At 35.9% G+C, this 18,842-nt stretch overlaps 1 protein-coding gene across 4 annotated transcripts; it reads left to right on the top strand.

Moving 5' to 3' along the window:
- Positions 1 to 305: 305 nt before the first annotated feature.
- znf800b (zinc finger protein 800b) lies at positions 306 to 17,438 on the top strand. Of its 4 annotated transcripts, XM_067391424.1 has the most exons (6): positions 2,737 to 2,863; positions 6,480 to 6,621; positions 11,497 to 11,592; positions 11,760 to 11,903; positions 12,704 to 13,934; positions 16,534 to 17,438. In XM_067391424.1, coding segments are annotated over exons 2-6 (1,590 nt in total). In that variant the 5' UTR covers positions 2,737 to 2,863; positions 6,480 to 6,503; the 3' UTR covers positions 16,535 to 17,438. The 4 variants fall into 4 exon arrangements, with proteins under 4 accessions (XP_067247523.1, XP_067247522.1, XP_067247525.1 ...); XM_067391422.1 differs by lacking the exons at positions 2,737 to 2,863; positions 16,534 to 17,438 and adding an exon at positions 306 to 401 and having other exon boundaries at positions 12,704 to 15,932; XM_067391421.1 differs by lacking the exon at positions 16,534 to 17,438 and having other exon boundaries at positions 2,736 to 2,863; positions 12,704 to 15,932.
- Positions 17,439 to 18,842: the final 1,404 nt, after the last annotated feature.

Raw genomic sequence — 18,842 nt, 5'->3', positions numbered from 1 at the left:
TTCTGTGAAAGAAAGACACGCCGCTTGCTTCCACGTAAAGTAAAACGCCTGAAGCAATATGAATGAATTGTGTAATGTTCTCCATACAGTCTGCTGATGTCGTTGCATGTGTGCACACTACTACTTTTGCCATTTTTAGTGAATGTCTTTGCTGAATCGGTGATGTCCAGCTCATCAGATGTCCACCCTTTACTCTTCCGCGATCGTTTGTTCCAGCGACACCTTCAGTGCTTCAGTGATCCAGCCGTAACAATTGTAAAGATTTCGAAGGCCTTATTTTTATACTGGACTCGGAGGTGTGAACAGGCGTTCCTCTCATTCCTAAGACGAGCAGCGTGTCTTTATACCGTGTGTGTCCTGTGGGTCACCGTGTTCTCAATGATATAGATGTGTATTTTCAGGTTTGATGATATTTTGCATTTCAGCTGTTACAGAAATACATTTTCTTACCTGCTCACCTGTGTTCTGCATTAATGTGTTTATTATCTATCTATCGTTCTATCTATCGTTCTATATATATCATCATCCATCTATCTATCTATCATTGTTCTATATCATTCTATATATATCCATCTATCATTCTATCTATCTATCTATTGTTCTATATCTATCTATCTATCTATCTATCTATCTATCTATCTATCATTCTATCTATCTATCTATTCTATATCATTCTATATCTATCTATCTATCTATCTATCTATCTATTGTTCTATATCTATCTATCTATCTATCTATCTATCTATCTATCTATCTATCTATCTATCTATCTATCTATCTATCATCTATCTATCTATCTATCATTGTTCTATATCATTCTATATATATCCATCTATCATTCTATCTATCATTCTATCTATCTATCTAATGTTCTATCTATCGTTCTATATATCATTCAATCTATATCATCCATCTATCTATCTATCTATCTATCTATCTATCTATCTATCATTGTTCTATATCATTCTATATCTATCTATCTATCTATCGTTCTATCATTCTATCATTCTATCTATCTATCTATCTATCTATTGTTCTATATCATTCTATATCTATCTATCTATCTATCTATCTATCTATCTATCTATCTATCTATCTACCTATCTATCGTTCTATCATTCTATCATTCTATCTATCTATCTATCTATCTATCTATCTATCTATCTATCTATCTATCTATCTATCTATCTACCTATCTATCGTTCTATCATTCTATCTATCTATCATCTATCTATCTATCTATCTATTGTTCTATATCATTCTATATATATCCATCTATCATTCTATCTATCTATCTATCTATCCATCGTTCTGTCATTCTATCTATCTCGTTCTATTTATCTATCATTCATCCATCCATCATCCATCTGTCATTCTGTCTATATCTATCTATATCTATCTATCTACTGTATCTATATAGTTCTGTTTTTTATCTATTGTTCTATCCATCCATCCATCTGTCATTCTATCTATCCTATCTATCATTCTATTTTTTATCTATCATTCTATCGTTCTATTTTTTATCTATCATTCTATCGATCTGTATATCTTCCATCCATCCGTCTATCCATCTATCTATCGTTCTATTTTTTATCTATCGTTCTAGCCATCATCCATCCATCATTCTACCTATCTATTTTTCTGTCATTCCATCCATCCATCTTTCGATCTATCTATGGCTTTTTCTATCATCCATTCATCTATCATTCTTTTTTATCTATCCATCTGTCATTCTATCTATCTGTATATCATTCTATCTATCCATCCTTCTATCTATCTATCTATCTATCACCCATCTATCCATCTATTGTTCTATCTTTCTATCGTTCTATCTGTCGTTCCATCCATCCTTCTATCCATCTATCTATCTACCTATCTATCATTCTATTCTATTTATCGTTCTGTCATTCTATCATTCTATCTGTCATCCATCCATCCATCTATCGTTCTGTTTCAATCTATCTTTAGTTCTATCTGTCTATCCATCCCCCTCTCTCTCTTTCTATGATGAACAGATTTGCATCCTTCTTTTGACGCGCACGAGTTCATTAACAGAAGCACGTGCTCATATAAACAAGTTTTGCGCGCGAATCTCGGGTGGCGGTATCCTAGCAACGCAAGTACTCAGCACCTGAGGTCAGAAGTTTACTTCGCATTTCGAGTTTATAATCAGGTTATATTTGATTAATCTACGTCTAAATATTGATCATTACGCTTTAATTGATAATATTATCTCTAATAAACAATATAGTACTATTAATATATTATTATTATTGTATGATACTATGTAATTAATTCATGCATAACGGTAGTAGCCTAATATCTTCATAATTTCTCTATATTTATGGAAGACATACATTTCAGAAAAATCTTAGAAATCCAAATGTAAATACTGTAGTATATAACTTATAATTTAATAAAACATTTTAATAAAAATATGGAAATAACTAACTTTTTAAAATGTAAAAACTTTCTGAGTTCATTAGAATGATCTAAAACTCTTAAAAATGTCACTATTGCCAGAAATGGTCTTTATTAGAAATTTTAAAATATTTGAAGTCCGTTTATTTTCATTGGCATTTGTGTGATAGTCAAAGTTATTGATTGTACACTTATTAGATCAGCTTTAAACGTTTTAAAGGTCTTGAAGGTCTCTTCTGCGACTCGAACACACAACCTTCCCAGTCCAGCCCGGATCATTGAGCACTAGGTCACGGCACCCTGATAGATCTCCAGTGTTTGCTCAGTAGGGCACGTGCATGTGCTGGAGAGTCACATTCATGCGCGTGGAGGCGTCACACACCATCCAAGAGCTCATCGAGTCAAAGTCGAAGTATCTTCCGGGAATCTGCGGATTATGTCGGTAAGAACAGCTAGAAGCTTCGTTTAAGCCTTCCGACCTTCGATGAAGCGCTTCGCGTGCGTTTTAAACACGTAAAAGCGTCGCGTTTCCTCCCCGAACGCGGTTGTTTTGCAGAAAATGGCGTCATGGTTTTGTTGTTCAGTCTGTGGATGGTGAAGAGACGGTCGGTTTCGATTCCGCGCACGATTATAAAGGTTTTCAATAGTTTATTAGATACGGATGACTGTTGTTAGCAACAATATTTGTGTTTTGTTGTGATATTTGTCATATGTGAGTCAGGAGAGCGCGCGCAATGGCGCGAGCCTCTCCAGCGCCGCGCGCAATGACGAGCAAAGCGCAGCAGTTTCAGAGGTTCGGCTCTGCATGCTTGGGTGTTGATGTGTTGTAAAGTTTATTTCCCATGTTTGATGACGTCTTTTATGCCTTTCCATATGCGTCACTCGCCTTTTGTGGTTTTAAGATGCGTTATAAGTGGTTGTTCCTCTTGTCTAGCTCTTCAGTGTGAACTTTGATAGTTTCAAATTGTGGATGAAGTATCAAATAATGCTGAAAAAATATGTTTAAGTGGCAGTTTGGATACTGTGACAACATTTTAACCTTATCAAAAATCAAAGTATCCATGCAAAACCATACTTGAGTTGAAGTAAAAACGTTTATACTCTTTTAGAAGTAAGTTTAATGCAATACAAGCTTCGTAAAGCAACACAATTTCTGAATGTCCTCACTATGAAGGGTTCGAGCACAAACCAGGTGTTAAACTGAAACTGGTGCATCAGGAGCTGATTTTATAGACTGATTGTCAGCTGTTCTGACTTGAGTTTGCGACATTTCAAGTGTTCAGTTTCTATAGCACTCAACTTCAGCACATATTCTCCAAAATAATACTTAAGTACAGTAATGAAGAACAACTTTACACTTCTGGTGTGAGATTTTGACCATTTGTGTTCACGTTAAATAGGCAGATGTAATGAATAGTGTTGGAAAAAGTTACTTTTAAAAGTAATGCCTTACAATATTATGTCCCTCCCTAAAAAAAAAAAAAAAAAAGTAACTGAATTGTGTTAGTTACTTTTTATGTAAAATAATGCATTACGTTACTCTTTTTCTCTTTTTTTTCCACCTGGGCTGGGCTCTTTTTTTTTAACAATAGAAAATGTTCTGTTTTTGGCAAATCTAAAATGAAATGCGATTTCACGCCTGTACAGTAGAGGGCGCAGCTCAAACTTTCTTTAGCAATAAAAACAAAACAGGGAAATGCAAATGTGATGATTATCTAATTAAGTAATTTTTGCATATTAAATAGTATGGTTGCATTGGATCAGCGAAGGTCAGCAGCAAAGACACTGCTTAATAAAGTGAGATTAAATACATAAAGTATATTTGTTAAATTTAGCATATGTAATTATTGCATTAATTGAGTTTGCGTTTCACTGTTTTTAATCTTTTTGAGGAACACTGAATCTGTTTTCATGCAAGTGAGATGAACAAATGCATGTTCACATTTAATCTAAAGCTACAATAACCATCATGATCGCACAACGCCTCTTTTAACACGGGGACAGGAGAGCTGTCAGTCAATAACTGGGTAAACAAAGTAACTTTAGTTACTTATTTAAAAACATAACTTGGATATTTTGTTGTAAATTTATAAGTAATGTATTACTAGTTACTTAGTACGGAAGAGGATTAGGGCCAAGCAAAAATAATTTAAAAAAAAAACATTTTGAGATTTAAAGTCATTAAGCAAGATTAATAATGAATGCATGTTTATTCTCGACATTTTATGATCGACTTTTTCCCGAATTTTTTTTCGGAGTTTTTTCTTCGAAACAATGATTTTTTTCTCAATTTAATGAGTTTATTCTTAACATTTTATTTAAACTTTTTTTTCTTGAAATTCAATGACTTTTTTCTCGAAACATAATGACTTTATTCTCAAAATGTAATGAGTTTATTCGCTATTTTATTTGGACTTTTTTCTCGAAATTTAACAAGTTTAATCTCGCTTAATAATGACTTTAATCTCGAAATTAATTTGTTTTATTTTTTTTTTATTATTGCTTGGCCCTAATCCTCTTCCGTAGAAAAGTAATCTGATTACATAACTCGCGTTACCCACAACACCGGTAACGACTGTAATGTTCTTCATGTGACATAATTATGAAACTCGTCAGAATATTTAATTAAGCATGAATGTTTAATACAGAAATCGAATTGATAAATTAGCTGTCAATGCGTTTTGATAATAAATTTTATATTATACATATATTTATATATATATATATTTCCCAGTTGTTTAATACTATACTAAATTTGGTCTCATCTTTTATAGAATTTTGATTGAAATACAAAATGAAAATGTTTATTTTTAATTTTTAGGAAACAGTGTGAAGTACAACTTAGTAAATCTGTTATAAAATATTCATTAATATGAGGCCCAAATTAGAGAAAATCTGGCAGGTTTCAAAACTGTTATAAATGAGGAAAAAGGGCTTTTAAGAGACATTTTAAAATTATTAAAGTCTTAAAAAATTATCTATCTATCTATCTATCTATCTATCTATCTATCTATCTATCTATCTATCTATCTATCTATCTATCTATCTATCTATCTATCTATCTATCTATCTATCTATCTATCTATCTATCTATCTAATCTACTTTTCCATGGTCTTGTCATGTTAACCTTCAGTTGTTGTCAAGACTGAGAGCATAACCAAACTCCAGCAGAGGGCGACACTTAGAGATCCCTGTTTAAAGTGATAATGAATATCCTGACGTCATTTAGTCACCGGCATGTCATTCCAAACCTGTATGACGTTTGTCTTCTGTGGGACACAAAAGCAGATGTTTAGCCGAATGTTCATGCTGCTCTTTAAGATACAGCGAAACTGGATGGTGACCAAAAATGAGCACCATAAAACATCATAAATGCCGTCTGTGCAATCAAACCTTCTCGAGTCACACAACCACGGTCACTGTTCACTTTCACTAAGGAAAAGAGCAGCTTAGACATTCTACTTCAAATCCCAGTTTCTGTCTTCTTTTTTTTATATGCATGTGGACTTTTTGAGAGATTCTCTTTGTTTGTTTCCATTTAGCTAGTTTAATTAGGTCAGCGGTTTACCAGTATATAAGTAGTTTGAAATCATCCAGCCATGAAAAAGCACTCATCTTATTACATTACGGTGTGAATTGCTGCCACATTTCAATAACAGTGTGTCAGCGAGTGGAGTTTGATGGCTCTCTTCAGTCTGAGGATTCAGTGTTTGTAAGGACTTTTACAGGCACCAACATTTACAGGCTGACAGATCTTATACAACCAATGTTTTTAATTCAAAAGCAAAGGGAAGTGTTGTTAAATGGACAGGGATGGAGACAGAGACATATTTGCATGTTCAGTGCGTTAAAGCAAAGTTATGATGAACAAACAAACTGACAGATCATATATGTGTGTGTGTGTGTGTGTACTAAAAAGCTGTATGTGTGTCTCTGATCACTGTCCTTTTAATGCCTTTTTAAGTTGGATTTAGAGGTGTCTGTTACACCTCTCTTCAGTACAGTTAAGAGTTTATAGTCACTGTTTATTGATCCGCTCTTCTCTCTATCTCCACAGAGGCACATTTGAAGAGGTTTAGAGATGGAGGAAACAGTGTCTGTAGCCCATTCGACTCCAGCCAATGAGAAGTGCTGTCAGACTGATGACATCACAGGTGAGGCCGTTGTGCCCGGGCCTGACCACGCGAGCAAGACGCTAGGTAAACTTCCACTTTATGAGTCTTAAATGAATAATGCATGCAGATGTCATCTGTGAAACACATTTTAACTTGACCAATGGGATCCTCTCTGACCTGTGCAGATGAATGGATATAATCCCAAACAAGAGTAAATGCTTTTTAATAGCGGCCCATCCGCTCTGATCCTTCCCTATTAGAGGATTAGAGCAAATTCCTCCTCTGCCTGCTATTGTCCTTCACTCGGTAGGGGCCACTAGAGTCTGTGACCCTTACAGAGGTGAGGTCACGCCCCTCCCCAGCCCCTCACACACACACATATAGTGTGAAATGCTCACATTGATTGGGCTGATCTTTGCCCTTGTTATAGTGGGAGGTAAAGAGGCCACGCCCATGTGATGATGTATGCATGGGGGTGGGCTCAGGGGAGGGGCTTGAGTTGTGTGTGGAAGTGATATGATAAAGCAGTTCTACTTCCTGTTTACATGCTTTTTCTACTAATAGTAGAAATGCATTGAATGAACTTACAGGCTTTATAGAGTGTTTTCTTTTCAATATCAACATTAATTTTGAGTATGTAAAACTAAAATAAATAAACATTGTGTTTATTATATACTATTATAGTGCTTATTTATATTTTGAATTAGTTTTATTTTATATTTTCAGTTTTCATTTTAGTTTGTTTTAGTACATTTTGTTATGTGCTTTTGTCATGTATTAGTTTTTTTATTTATTATTTTGAATTATCTTTTATATTTTGTTTTTATTATGTTAATTTTTTTTTCATTTATTAGTTTTTTAAATTTAATATTTTTAATTATCTTATATTTTCTTTTTCTATTATAATTTTACAGTTTTAGTATTTTTTTTTGTTTTTGTCATTTATTAGTCTTTTATATTTTGTTTTATAAGTTTTGTTAATTTTAGTTTTTGTCATTAGTTTTTTAAATTTAATATTTTTAATTATCTTATATTTTCTGTTTTTTATTATAATTTTACAGTTTAGTATTTTTTTGTTTTTGTCATTTATTAGTTTTTTATTTATTATTTTGAATTAGCTTTTATATTTTGTTTTTATTATGAGTTTTGTAAATTTTTTGTCATTTATTAGTTTTTTAAATATTTTTAATTATCTTATATTTTCTTTTTCTATTATAATTTTACAGTTTTAGTATTTTTTTTGTCATTTATTAGTCTTTTATATTTTGTTTTTATAAGTTTTGTTAATTTTAGTTTCTGTCATTAGTTTTTTTTAATTTAATATTTTTAATTATCTTATATTTTCTGTTTCTATTATAATTTTACAGTTTAGAATTTTATTGTTTTTGTAATTTATTAGTTTTTTATTTAATATTTTGAATTAGCTTTTATATTTTCAGTTTTTATTATAATTTTAAAGTGGTAGTAATTTTTATGTTTTTGTAATTTATTAGTTTTTTATTGAATATTTTGAATTAGCTTTTATATTTTCAGTTTTTATTATAATTTTAAAGTTTTAGTAATTTATATTATGTGCTTTTGTCATTTTTAATAGTGTTTTTATTTTTTTACATTTTTAAAATGAGCTTTTTTTATATTTTCAGTTTTAATTTTAAATTTAAAGTAATTTATAATATGTACTTTTGCCATTTTTAATAGTTTTACTTTTCGTTATAACAATACCAAAACAGTCATGTACTACTGTCAGACAACTAGTGAGTAAATCAAGATTTATTTACCAGCCAAAACCATTTTTTCTTTCCTCTGCCACTAAATTTGCTAAATTTGGACCCTGGGCTCTGATGTCCAGTGGAAACTGGCTCATAGACCATCAAACCAGAAGCATAAGTCAGCAGCGTTGAACCGCGGAGCTCCAGATTGATTCAGAGTGTTTGTCGTCTGGCACCTCCTCACCTAGCTGTCCTGACATTGGCAGATTTCCGGCCATTCCTCCAGGAAATTCCCTCACGCAGTCATAAAACACCTCCGATATAAGGCGAGTCTCTGAGGACCGCTCTAAACTGGCTGCTCCGGCCATAAATTCTCCAACATCCCCATCATCAATCTCCCACTGATTTGGTCGCTTTATCCACAGCTGTGTTCATGCCCCGTATCTTTACACACGATTGATTTTTCACCTCCTCACATAGTGAAAAGTTATTGTCTCCCACTGCGTATCTGTTCCCATGTAGCTCTGGTGATGGAAAATGCTCTTTAAGAGCCGTTTTAGATAATCGTTTCTGAAGAAAATATAAGCTTGATGCTACAGTGTTTGTCCGTATCCATAATCTTAAGTTTGAGCAATAATAATAATACTAGTGTTATTTGCAAACTCCACTAATAAGTCTTGTCTGTAATAGTCTCCACAAACTAGAGCTTCATTAATCAAAACCTTGAAATATTGGCCCAGACAGAAGAGATATTATCCGGTGTAAAAATATGTATTAAAGCAAGGCTTTTGTTTCAGAGCCAGACGCTTTCGCAAATACTCATCTAGACAGTCGCAGGCAGCGGCCATCAATAATGCAAACTTTAATAAAGTCTCATTTAGAAAGCACAAGCTGAACCTCTGAATGGATATGACTCATTTCGGTGAGATCTGCCATCCAAAACATACTGGCATGAGCAACTACACTTCAGATCATCATTTCAGTATAATGAGTTTGTCTGTGGAGAATTATTCAAAGAGATTCAGCCTGACGGACTATCATAAGTGTTAATAAGAGACGTAAGCAGTATTACAAGTGAGGTAATTGATTAATATTCTGTAAAGATCTTCAGTATAAGCATTTCTCAGGTGTGAATAATATGCAATGATGCTTTATGCTTTTGTTATATTTACGACAGCTAATCTATTTGTTTAAAGACCTGTTCGCAATAACGATTACTATATTAGCGTTAGTCTCAGACGTCACGCCCATGTGCATATGGCACTTCGGGAGTTTCGATTGGTTTTAGTCTGATTGGTTGAATTGTACAGGATTTGCTCCTAAACATGACGTAGAACAAACTGTGATTGGTTGCTTTTACATGTCAGTCACACGTCCTCTTTGGCGGTCCTTGGCCAATGAAAGCTGCGATAGAGTCCAAAATCAACCCCCATACCCTTAAATAGGGCACTATTTGAGGAAACAAACATTTGTAGTAGTGTCTGAAACCATAGTGGACTTTATCAAGTGCACTCATTTAATCCCAGAATGCACTGCAAATACATCCGATGTATGCTCAATGGCTAGAGAATACCCATAATGCACTGTGAGGGTCGCGCCAAGCGAATTCCTGCGTCTCGCCAGAAGATGGCGCCCCCAGCTGTAATCTTTTAATCTTACTAGTGGAGCTGGAGGTTTTTAGGCTACTGTCACTTTAAGAGCTTATACACAGATCCAATATACTGTTACACGCCATGCGTTTTCAACAATTTATGTTCCAACAATGGACCGTGTTTACCGGAATACTCACCAAGATGCACATTTTGATGTAATTTTGTATGTATTTGACCGTTTAATCGCACTAAGACACTCAATATGGTACTTGTGAGCTGTTTGAGAGGGGGCTTTATGTGCGTGCCACTAATTTGTGTTGTCTGAAACCACAGTGGTCGTTATAAAGTGCACTCATTTAATCCCACAATGCACCGCAAATACATCCAATGTATGCTCAATGGCTAGAGAATACCCATAATGCACTGTGATGGTCGCGCCAAGCGAATTCCTGCGTCTCGCCAGAAGATGGCGCCCCCAGCTGTAATCTTTTAATCTTACTACTGGAGCTGGAGGTTTTTAGGCTGCTGTCACTTTAAGAGCTTATACACAGATCCAATATACTGTTACACGCCATGCGTTTTCAACAATTTATGTTCCAACAATGGACCGTGTTTACCGGAATACTCACCAAGATGCACATTTTGACGTAATTTTGTATGTATTTGACCGTTTAATCGCACTAAGACACTCAATATGGTACTTGTGAGCTGTTTGAGAGGGGGCTTTATGTGCGTGCCACTAATTTGTGTTGTCTGAAACTACAGTGGTCGTTATCAAGTGCACTCATTTAATCCCACAATGCACTGCAATAATGAGTGTACAACAGATGTATGCTCAATGGGTAGAGAAAACCCATAATGCACTGTGAGGGTCGCACCAAATGAATTCCCGCATCTCGCCTGGTCCGATGTGGGTACAGCATAATATCATACAGATATAAATACCTTTTTAGTTATTAAATTGTTTAATTAAGGTTTGTACATGCTAGAGTTCAAGACAAATATTTTCATTACTATTTGAGCTGCCAGTTTGCCAAGTTTCAAATGATTATTAAACAGCTAACTATGCAAAAGCGGCAGGCGGCAGCCCTTCCAATGCACTCAGTGTCCACTCACTCGTTTTCATTCATTCCTTCAAGTGGACTATATTAGTGGGCTAATGTAGAGAATGAGGGTATAGGGTGCGACTTCGAAGTTTTGTCATCTGCCGCTTTAAATGTCAGGCTCGTTAAAGCAGGATGGATTCTGATTGGCTGTTAATGTTTTCATTGTTCATAAGCTGGAAAAAAATCTGAAAGAGATTCCAATTATATAATTTCTCTGTGCTGTTATAGTTACAGTTCTGGTGTGGACTCTGCTATTCTTTTATATTTACAGTGATTTTAAGAACAATATCTTTATCATTACATTTATAGACCTTGGTCTGAATGGGCCTTAAAGGGATAGTTCACCCAAAAATGAAAATTTTGTCATCACATTACTCACCCTCATGTTGTTCCAAACCTGTTTGACTCATACAAGTTTGGAACTTGAGGGTGAGAAAGTGATGACAAAATTTTAATTTATACATATATGAAGTGCAATTTAAAGAGTGTAGTATGCATATTATAAATAATGAATTGACGTTACTGTAAGAATACACTGTTTTTCTGTTGCAGTCTACTCCACAGAACCTGGAGATCCTCCTCTGCTACAAACACCGCTGCTCACCTCCAAATCTGGCATCCAGCAGATCATTGAATGTTTCCGCACAGGTGCTTATATGTGTTACCTCACCTCTGTTTCCTCTCTTTATGATCGTAGTAGAACAAGCCATTATAATGAAATGGAAAGTATGTGCAGCACCGTTTCCGAAAGCATTGCCTGACCCAACACAGAATCTCAATGAGTCTCATCACTGCCCTCTTGCGCTTATTTGCAGGTACTGCACAGCTGAAACACATTCTCCTGAAAGAGGTGGACACAATCTTTGAATGCAAACTCTGCCGCAGTCTCTTCCGTGGCCTTCCCAATCTGATCAAGCACAAGGAAATTTATTGTTTCACTCGAATGCCTGAACCTGATGGTTAGTATAACATTGCCTTTTTGCTGTTCATTCTGTCTTAAAAGACCAGTGTTGAATTTGCCATGATATTTTTTCATTGACGTATAGGAAATAAAATGTTATTATGTTTATTCTGCCTGTTCTGTTTATTTTTCCAGCGTCTAATTGGGATTTGTGATCTAATTGGGATTCAGGAAAAACATTTAAAGCCAGCTTAACACTCACAGCTTGCACTTCTACTGTCACTTTAAAGGCCAATTCACACCAAGAATGATAACTATAAAGATAACAATAAAGATATAAATTCATTGTTAGATCAGATCGATTACACTAGCTATTCACTCGAAACATAGCATGCTGAGGACATCTGCTGGTTAAAGCTGTGTAAATGCAACAAGAACCCCAAAAACATGTTGTACACACTTTGAAACCACAGCGCATGAGCTTAGAATAAACAGACCATTATCGTTTGTTGGTGTGGACGCAAATATAATTATCATTATAGTTGTCTTTATAGATATCATTCTTGGTGTGAACAGGCCTTTAGCCAGGATTAGGCCTTTTTAAAGTAGTCGTTTTTTAAACGTGCATCTTGAGACAAACAATGGCACTGACATTTTTTAAAATATGTTAGTGAAAGTTACTTTTAGTTAAGACAGTTCAAACATGCATTTTAGTCAGGAACTAGGCTAAAGCCTTGCCTGTGAAACTGGGCAATAGTATATCTACATAGTGCTCCTTAATATCAAAGAAGCTTAGAAAGTCCTGTTTTCCATGATAGGGTCCAGTTAACTAAGATCTACTTCTGGTTTGTCTTCTAGACCCCTCTGGAGATGGCAAAAAAAGCTTGAAAGAACTTATTGAAGCCATCTATCCCCGCTCTGATAAAGAAGAATACGTACTGAAATTTGAACCCATTCCCAGCAACCAGAATGCAGTGTACCAGTACCTGTCCAAAGACGACAACCTGCCACCTTCATCCCAGAGCCCCAATCACACAGCCACAGACAGCTGGAGACACTACCACTCCAACAGCCAGGAGATGTACACAGACGAGGTCCGGTTGGAAGAAGAGGAGAGCAATTGCATTGATGACGAAGGTGAAAGGGAGAACATGGACAAAGTAGAGGAAGATGCAGAGGAAAACAAGGAGCATCCGGATGCTGAAGAACCTGAGGAGCCATTGGAAGAAGACCTGGCCTCCTGCAGATGCCTCCTCTGCAATAAGACATACAGGGTTCGAGGTCACCTCAGGAGACACCTGCAGACTGTTCACAAGATTGTATCCTCCGGTTCCACAACCAAATCTACTGATCCCCCGTCCAACTCCAAGAAAATGGTCAATGGAAAAGTTCCAGACAGTCCCAACACTAGTCCCAGATCCTCCTCTAACTCCCAGAGCCCCAAGGAGGACAAGGTGTCATCCAAGGCTGAATTCTCTGCAGGCTTTGACTTCAAGGCGCGCTTCTGCAAGCTCTGCAAACGGACATTCAGCTCCGTGCAGAACCTGGAGAAACACATCGAGCTGCATACGGACAATGGCACGGACTTCTTTGTCAAGTTTTACTGCTGCCCGCTCTGCCGCTACAAGACGCGCCGCAAAAGAGACGTGCTACGCCATCTCTTGGAGTTCCACAAGAAGAAGTCCTCCTACCTGAGCCGGATCTCACAGTTGCTGGAGAGCTACGCCGTCAAGAAGCCAGCGGAGGCCGTGTTGAACAAAGAAGAGGTGAAAGATCAAGGTCGACAAGAAGAAGTGAAAGTCATCCACAACCACACTTCGCCATATCCGACGCGAAGGAACCTAAAAACACCTGCCGTAATGCGCAACAAGACTGGCAATAAGGGGCGCCGCGTCCAAGAAGTGACCAATAGCAAAAAAGTGAAGCCCAGTAGCCCTAAAGGGAGTGTCACTAAGAAATCTCTGCACGTGTGCAACATCTGTGGGCAGAGCTTTAAAAAGACAAGGTACCTGGGGTTGCACAAGAGAAGCCATTTAAAAACTGCAGCAAGGAGTGCAGGTATCAGAACAAGATCAAAGGTCATGCTTTGGTGAGTGCACCTCCTAAAGAGTTTTACAGACCCTAGTGAGCTGCCTTGCTATCTACTGCCTAGGTAGCTGCCTTGTAGGCTAAAAGATTAGCTGAAAAAAAGGCTGCTTTGTCCACTAACTTTGTACTTATTTTGTAGCTCTTCGCAATGAATTCTGCAATTGCATTCTTGACAAAAAAAAGTGCAATTCTGCCCTTCAAAAATCGGCCAAAACATCTCAATGCAGATCACCTCATTGCAATGAATTCTGCAATTGCAATCTTGACAGAAAAAGTATGCCATTCTGCTTTGAATTTGGCCAAAACACTTCATTGCAATGCATTTTGCCATTGCTTTCTTGACAAAAAATGCTTGCAATTCTGCTTTCGAATTTGGCCAAAACATCTTAAAAGGCAGATCACTTCATCGCATTGCATTCTTGACAAAAATGCATGTAATTCTGCCTTTGAATTTGGCCAAAACATCACAGAATGCAGATCACCTCACCGCAATATATTCTGCATTTGAAAAGTGCAATTCTGTCTTTCAAAAATCAGCCAAAACATCTCAATGCAGATCACCTCACCTTACCCATCTTGAATTCTGCAATTGCAATCTTGACAGAAAAAGTATGCCATTCTGCTTTGAATTTGGTCAAAACACTTCATTGCAATGCATTTTGCCATTGCATTCTTGACAAAAAAAAAGCATGCAATTGTGCTTTCAAATTTGGCCAAAACATCTGAGAAGGCAGGTAACTTCCTCACAATGCATTCTGCATTTGCCTTCTTGACAAAAAATGCATGTAATTCAGATAAAACATCTCAGAATGCAGATCACCTCATTGCAATGAATTCTGCAATTGCATTCTTGACAAAAAATGCATGCAATTCTGCTTTCGAATTTGGCCAAAACATCTTAAAAGGCAGATCACTTCATCGCATTGCATTCTTGACAAAATTGCATGTACTTCTAGCCTTGAATTTGGCCAAAACATCACAGAATGCAGATCACCTCACCGCAATACATTCTGCATTTGCCACCTTGACAAAAAATGCATGCAATTCTGCTTTCGAAAATCGGCCAAAACATCTCAATGCAGATCACCTCATTGCAATGGATTCTGCAATTGCATTCTTGACAGAAAAAGTATGCCATTCTGCCTTTGAATTTGGCCAAAACACTTCATTGCAATGCATTTTGCCATTGCATTCTTGACAATAACAAAAAAAAGCATGCCTTTCTGCCAAAACATCTCAGAAGTTAGTAGTATTATGTTGCCGACATTTAGGCTCACTCCTGATGCAAAATCAGGAGCTGTCTAGGTAGGAAGCTCACTAGGTTGTGTGCAGTTGTTTCCTGTGCTAGCATGTGTTCGTTCTGCCTCTGAACTCTGTTGTAGGGGAGAGAGGAATTGTGCTGTGATTGGCGGATTGCTAGCACAGTTTTGCTGCTAATGAATAAGAGAAATCCCAGGGTGGACTTCCAGCATGGAAGAATGAAGCATGGATGCCACAGCAAGGCCCCGGAAATTAGGCCGCCCCGGTCTCACCTCAAGGTTTAAAGAGCCCTTGGGGTGCCGGTAGAGCGGTGAGGGGGGCTTCTTTAAGAAGCAATTAAGATAACTCACCCGTGTCCTTGGAAACAGGGCTCGGCTCAGCCGGGCGGTATTAATCACGCTGCTCTGTCACAGGACCGGCGAGACAAGAGAAGCTCTCTGATCTTCAAATAAGGGTGACGGAGTTGCCTAGGGTATCCATGACCATTCTTGACTTGCTTTTTTTCCCATTAATGCCCCATTTTCTCCCCGTGGTAGAAGTTCATATGTCACTCTGACAGTTAGCATTTCACTTGTTCCTTTGGGTCTTAGTCTTTGTGTTTTTCCCTGGGTTGCAGTAAGTTACATCTAACATGAAAACACATGAAGGCTGGATTACCAGCTGCTCCCAGTCGACATGTGGCAGAGAGTTACTTAAGCAATAAAGAACTGGAGTCTGTGCGTAATGTGTCCGATAAACATTCAGCACCTTATATTATATTATATTATATTATATTATATTATATTATATTATATTATATTATATTATATTATATTATATTATAATATTTTTATTTTAATTTAATATAATATAATATAATATAATATAATATAATATAATATAATATAATATAATATAATATAATATAATATAATATAATATAATATAATATAATATAATATAATATAATATTAATTCAGTGTTGGGTAAGTTACTCTAAAATTACTAGCTACTTATTAAATATTTAATAGTGTAATTAGATTACTGTACTAATTACACTCTAAAAATATTGCATTACTGATTACTTCCTAAATCAACCTCGACCAGTTGAACAATACAAGGATAGACATGAAACTGCTCATTTAATTTTGTCAAATAAGTATGTTTTATATAGAATTATATTATATTATTTAGGATATCAGCCATATAATATTAAAATTATTATATGAGCCAGAATTTTACTATAGTACATGCCCTTAAAAATATGGTTTTACATTTCTGAGACATCATGATAGCTTTCTATAACACCTTGGTGTTACGGTTTTTGTCTCTTTCTAACTCTTCCTGTCTCTCTTTATTAGATATTTTCTGACAGCGAACTGGACTTGCAGCGACAGCGGAAAGACATATTGGACAAAAAACAGCCCAACCGTTACAAAAAGTACAAAGATCCCAGTGCTGTACTTCGAAAAAGTTGTCAATGTACAAAAAAGACGTTAGTAGGGTGTAAGAAATGTGTGTCTGAGCTTTCCCATCGTCCCAAACACATATTGGAGAATGTGCCTCAATGTAACTGTACAGTATTTTCAGCTGGGCTTTATTATCCATTTATGAGGGGTTCAGACCACTCTCAAATGTAAGAGGAAATATATATGCTTTGCCATCAGAGAGATTTGACATTTCCATCCAAAAACGGACAATTCCAGGCTCCAGATGTAGTGAACTGGCCTCAGGCGGAGCTTCAAAACACACATGCTCTTGTTGAGAGGGCACTGAACATGGCTGAACGCTGCTATTGACACCCGTCAGACTCATTGGTATTCAGTGCAGTGGTATGGGGTGAGATCTGGACATCTTTCTTTACAATCACTGAGAAAACGGTGGACACCGAAGACCACTGGAACAACATGAACTCAGTTATATTAAGGGAAAGGGATCATTTATGTTTGAAAAGCACATGCTCTGGGGAAGATGATCAGTTGTGCTTGTGTGAACTGCAGGTAAAACACTTTCTATCAGATCTTTTTTTAGTTGTGTTTCCCTGCAGTTCTTCGATTAATTCGTCTGATATCAGTTTTAGATGATTCTTGTGTTATTTTACGCTCTTCATTTGTCTTTTCACATTTTACAAAAAAAGCTGACAGGTCTTCAGAAGCATTTACTGTGCAGATCTGTAGTTTCTTTGTTTAGCCTTCTGGAGGATAAAAGTTGGTATTTTTGTATTTTTCATTTTTCTTTGTATCGACCAACAATAAATTGATAAATTACCACATGCATTGTTTTCCATGTGCTATTTGTTTCAAATAATTTGCAAATGTTGTTTTAAGGCATTTTGCATGTAAAATGATGGAACTAAAGCAGGTTTTGTAAGTATGTTTTTCTTTTTAATTAAAGTTACCCTTAACATTTCAATATATAACACTTCACTCCGATTCTATATGTAACTCTGGACCACAAAACCAGTCATAATTTGCACGGGTATATTTGTAACAATAGCCAACAATGCTTTGTATGGCTCAAAATGACTGATTTTTCTTTTATGCCAAAAATCATTAGGATATTAATGTTCCATTAAGATATTGTAAATTTCCTACTGCAAATATGTCAAAAATGTATGTTTGTGAGTGGATATGCATTGCTTAGGACTTTAAGGCGATTTTCTCCATATTTTGATTTTTTTGCACCCTCATCTCCGCCAAATATTGTCCTAACAAACTATACATCAATGGAAAGCTTATTATTTAGCTCAGTTTAAAACAAATTGACTCTTATGAATGGTTTTATGGTCCAGTGTCACATATGTGCTATATAAATTTAATATTGATTATATTTACAGAAAGGTTAAAAGATGATTGTAAATCCCAAAGAGTAGTAGTGAATAATTGAGGTTAGTTTGGGAAGCAGTGTCATAATTTGGTGAGTGATCAAGTGTTCTTACACCACTAGAGGGCAATAGTGCGCTATTTATAACCAGCTGTTGAAGAAAAATGCAGCCAAATCTGACATTCCCCAACTTTCTAGAAAAAAAAAAAAATATATATATATATATATATATTTTACTGTTTGGAAATACAAGTTCAATTTATTCAGATGTGGACTTTGGTTAGTTGTCCAAAATAATGACGAGTAAATAAATATATAGTATATGTCATTTCATGCTGAAGAGTGTTTGAAACTACTTGTTTGCATTCAGACTCATTAAATCAATACATTGAAGTAGTGTAATTTAGATTCCATCCAAAAAGAAAAAAAATATATAATTTGCGTTAGATGACACCAGACATCATAATTCGGTGCTATTTGACTGATTTAACATATTATTAGTATATTATTATTAATTCGAAGTACAAATGCAGCGCGAAATCCAAAATGAGGTTATAATCTTCACATTCCTGCATTTATTCCCTCCTTTATTCAACTATTTCTGCACTTCTGCATCCTTTTTTTTTTGTGCACAAGAATGGGTGTTTCCTTGATCGTTCTGAGGAAACCATCCTGTGCGTTTCCTTCTGAAATGAGAGCATGCTTAATTTAAGACTGCACGAGAGAGAGAGAGAGAGAGAGAGAGAGAGAGAGAGAGAGAGAGAGAGAGAGAGAGAGAGAGAGAGAGAGCAAGCAATCACATTCACTGGGAGGATTTTGGTGATGCGCTGTTCATTTCAGCACCACA

This window comes from Chanodichthys erythropterus, chromosome 8 (genome assembly GCF_024489055.1).
Source record: "Chanodichthys erythropterus isolate Z2021 chromosome 8, ASM2448905v1, whole genome shotgun sequence".
Lineage (NCBI taxonomy): Eukaryota > Metazoa > Chordata > Actinopteri > Cypriniformes > Xenocyprididae > Chanodichthys > Chanodichthys erythropterus.
Note: the sequence above shows the minus strand (reverse complement) of the source record. Positions and strands in the feature narration are given on the sequence as shown.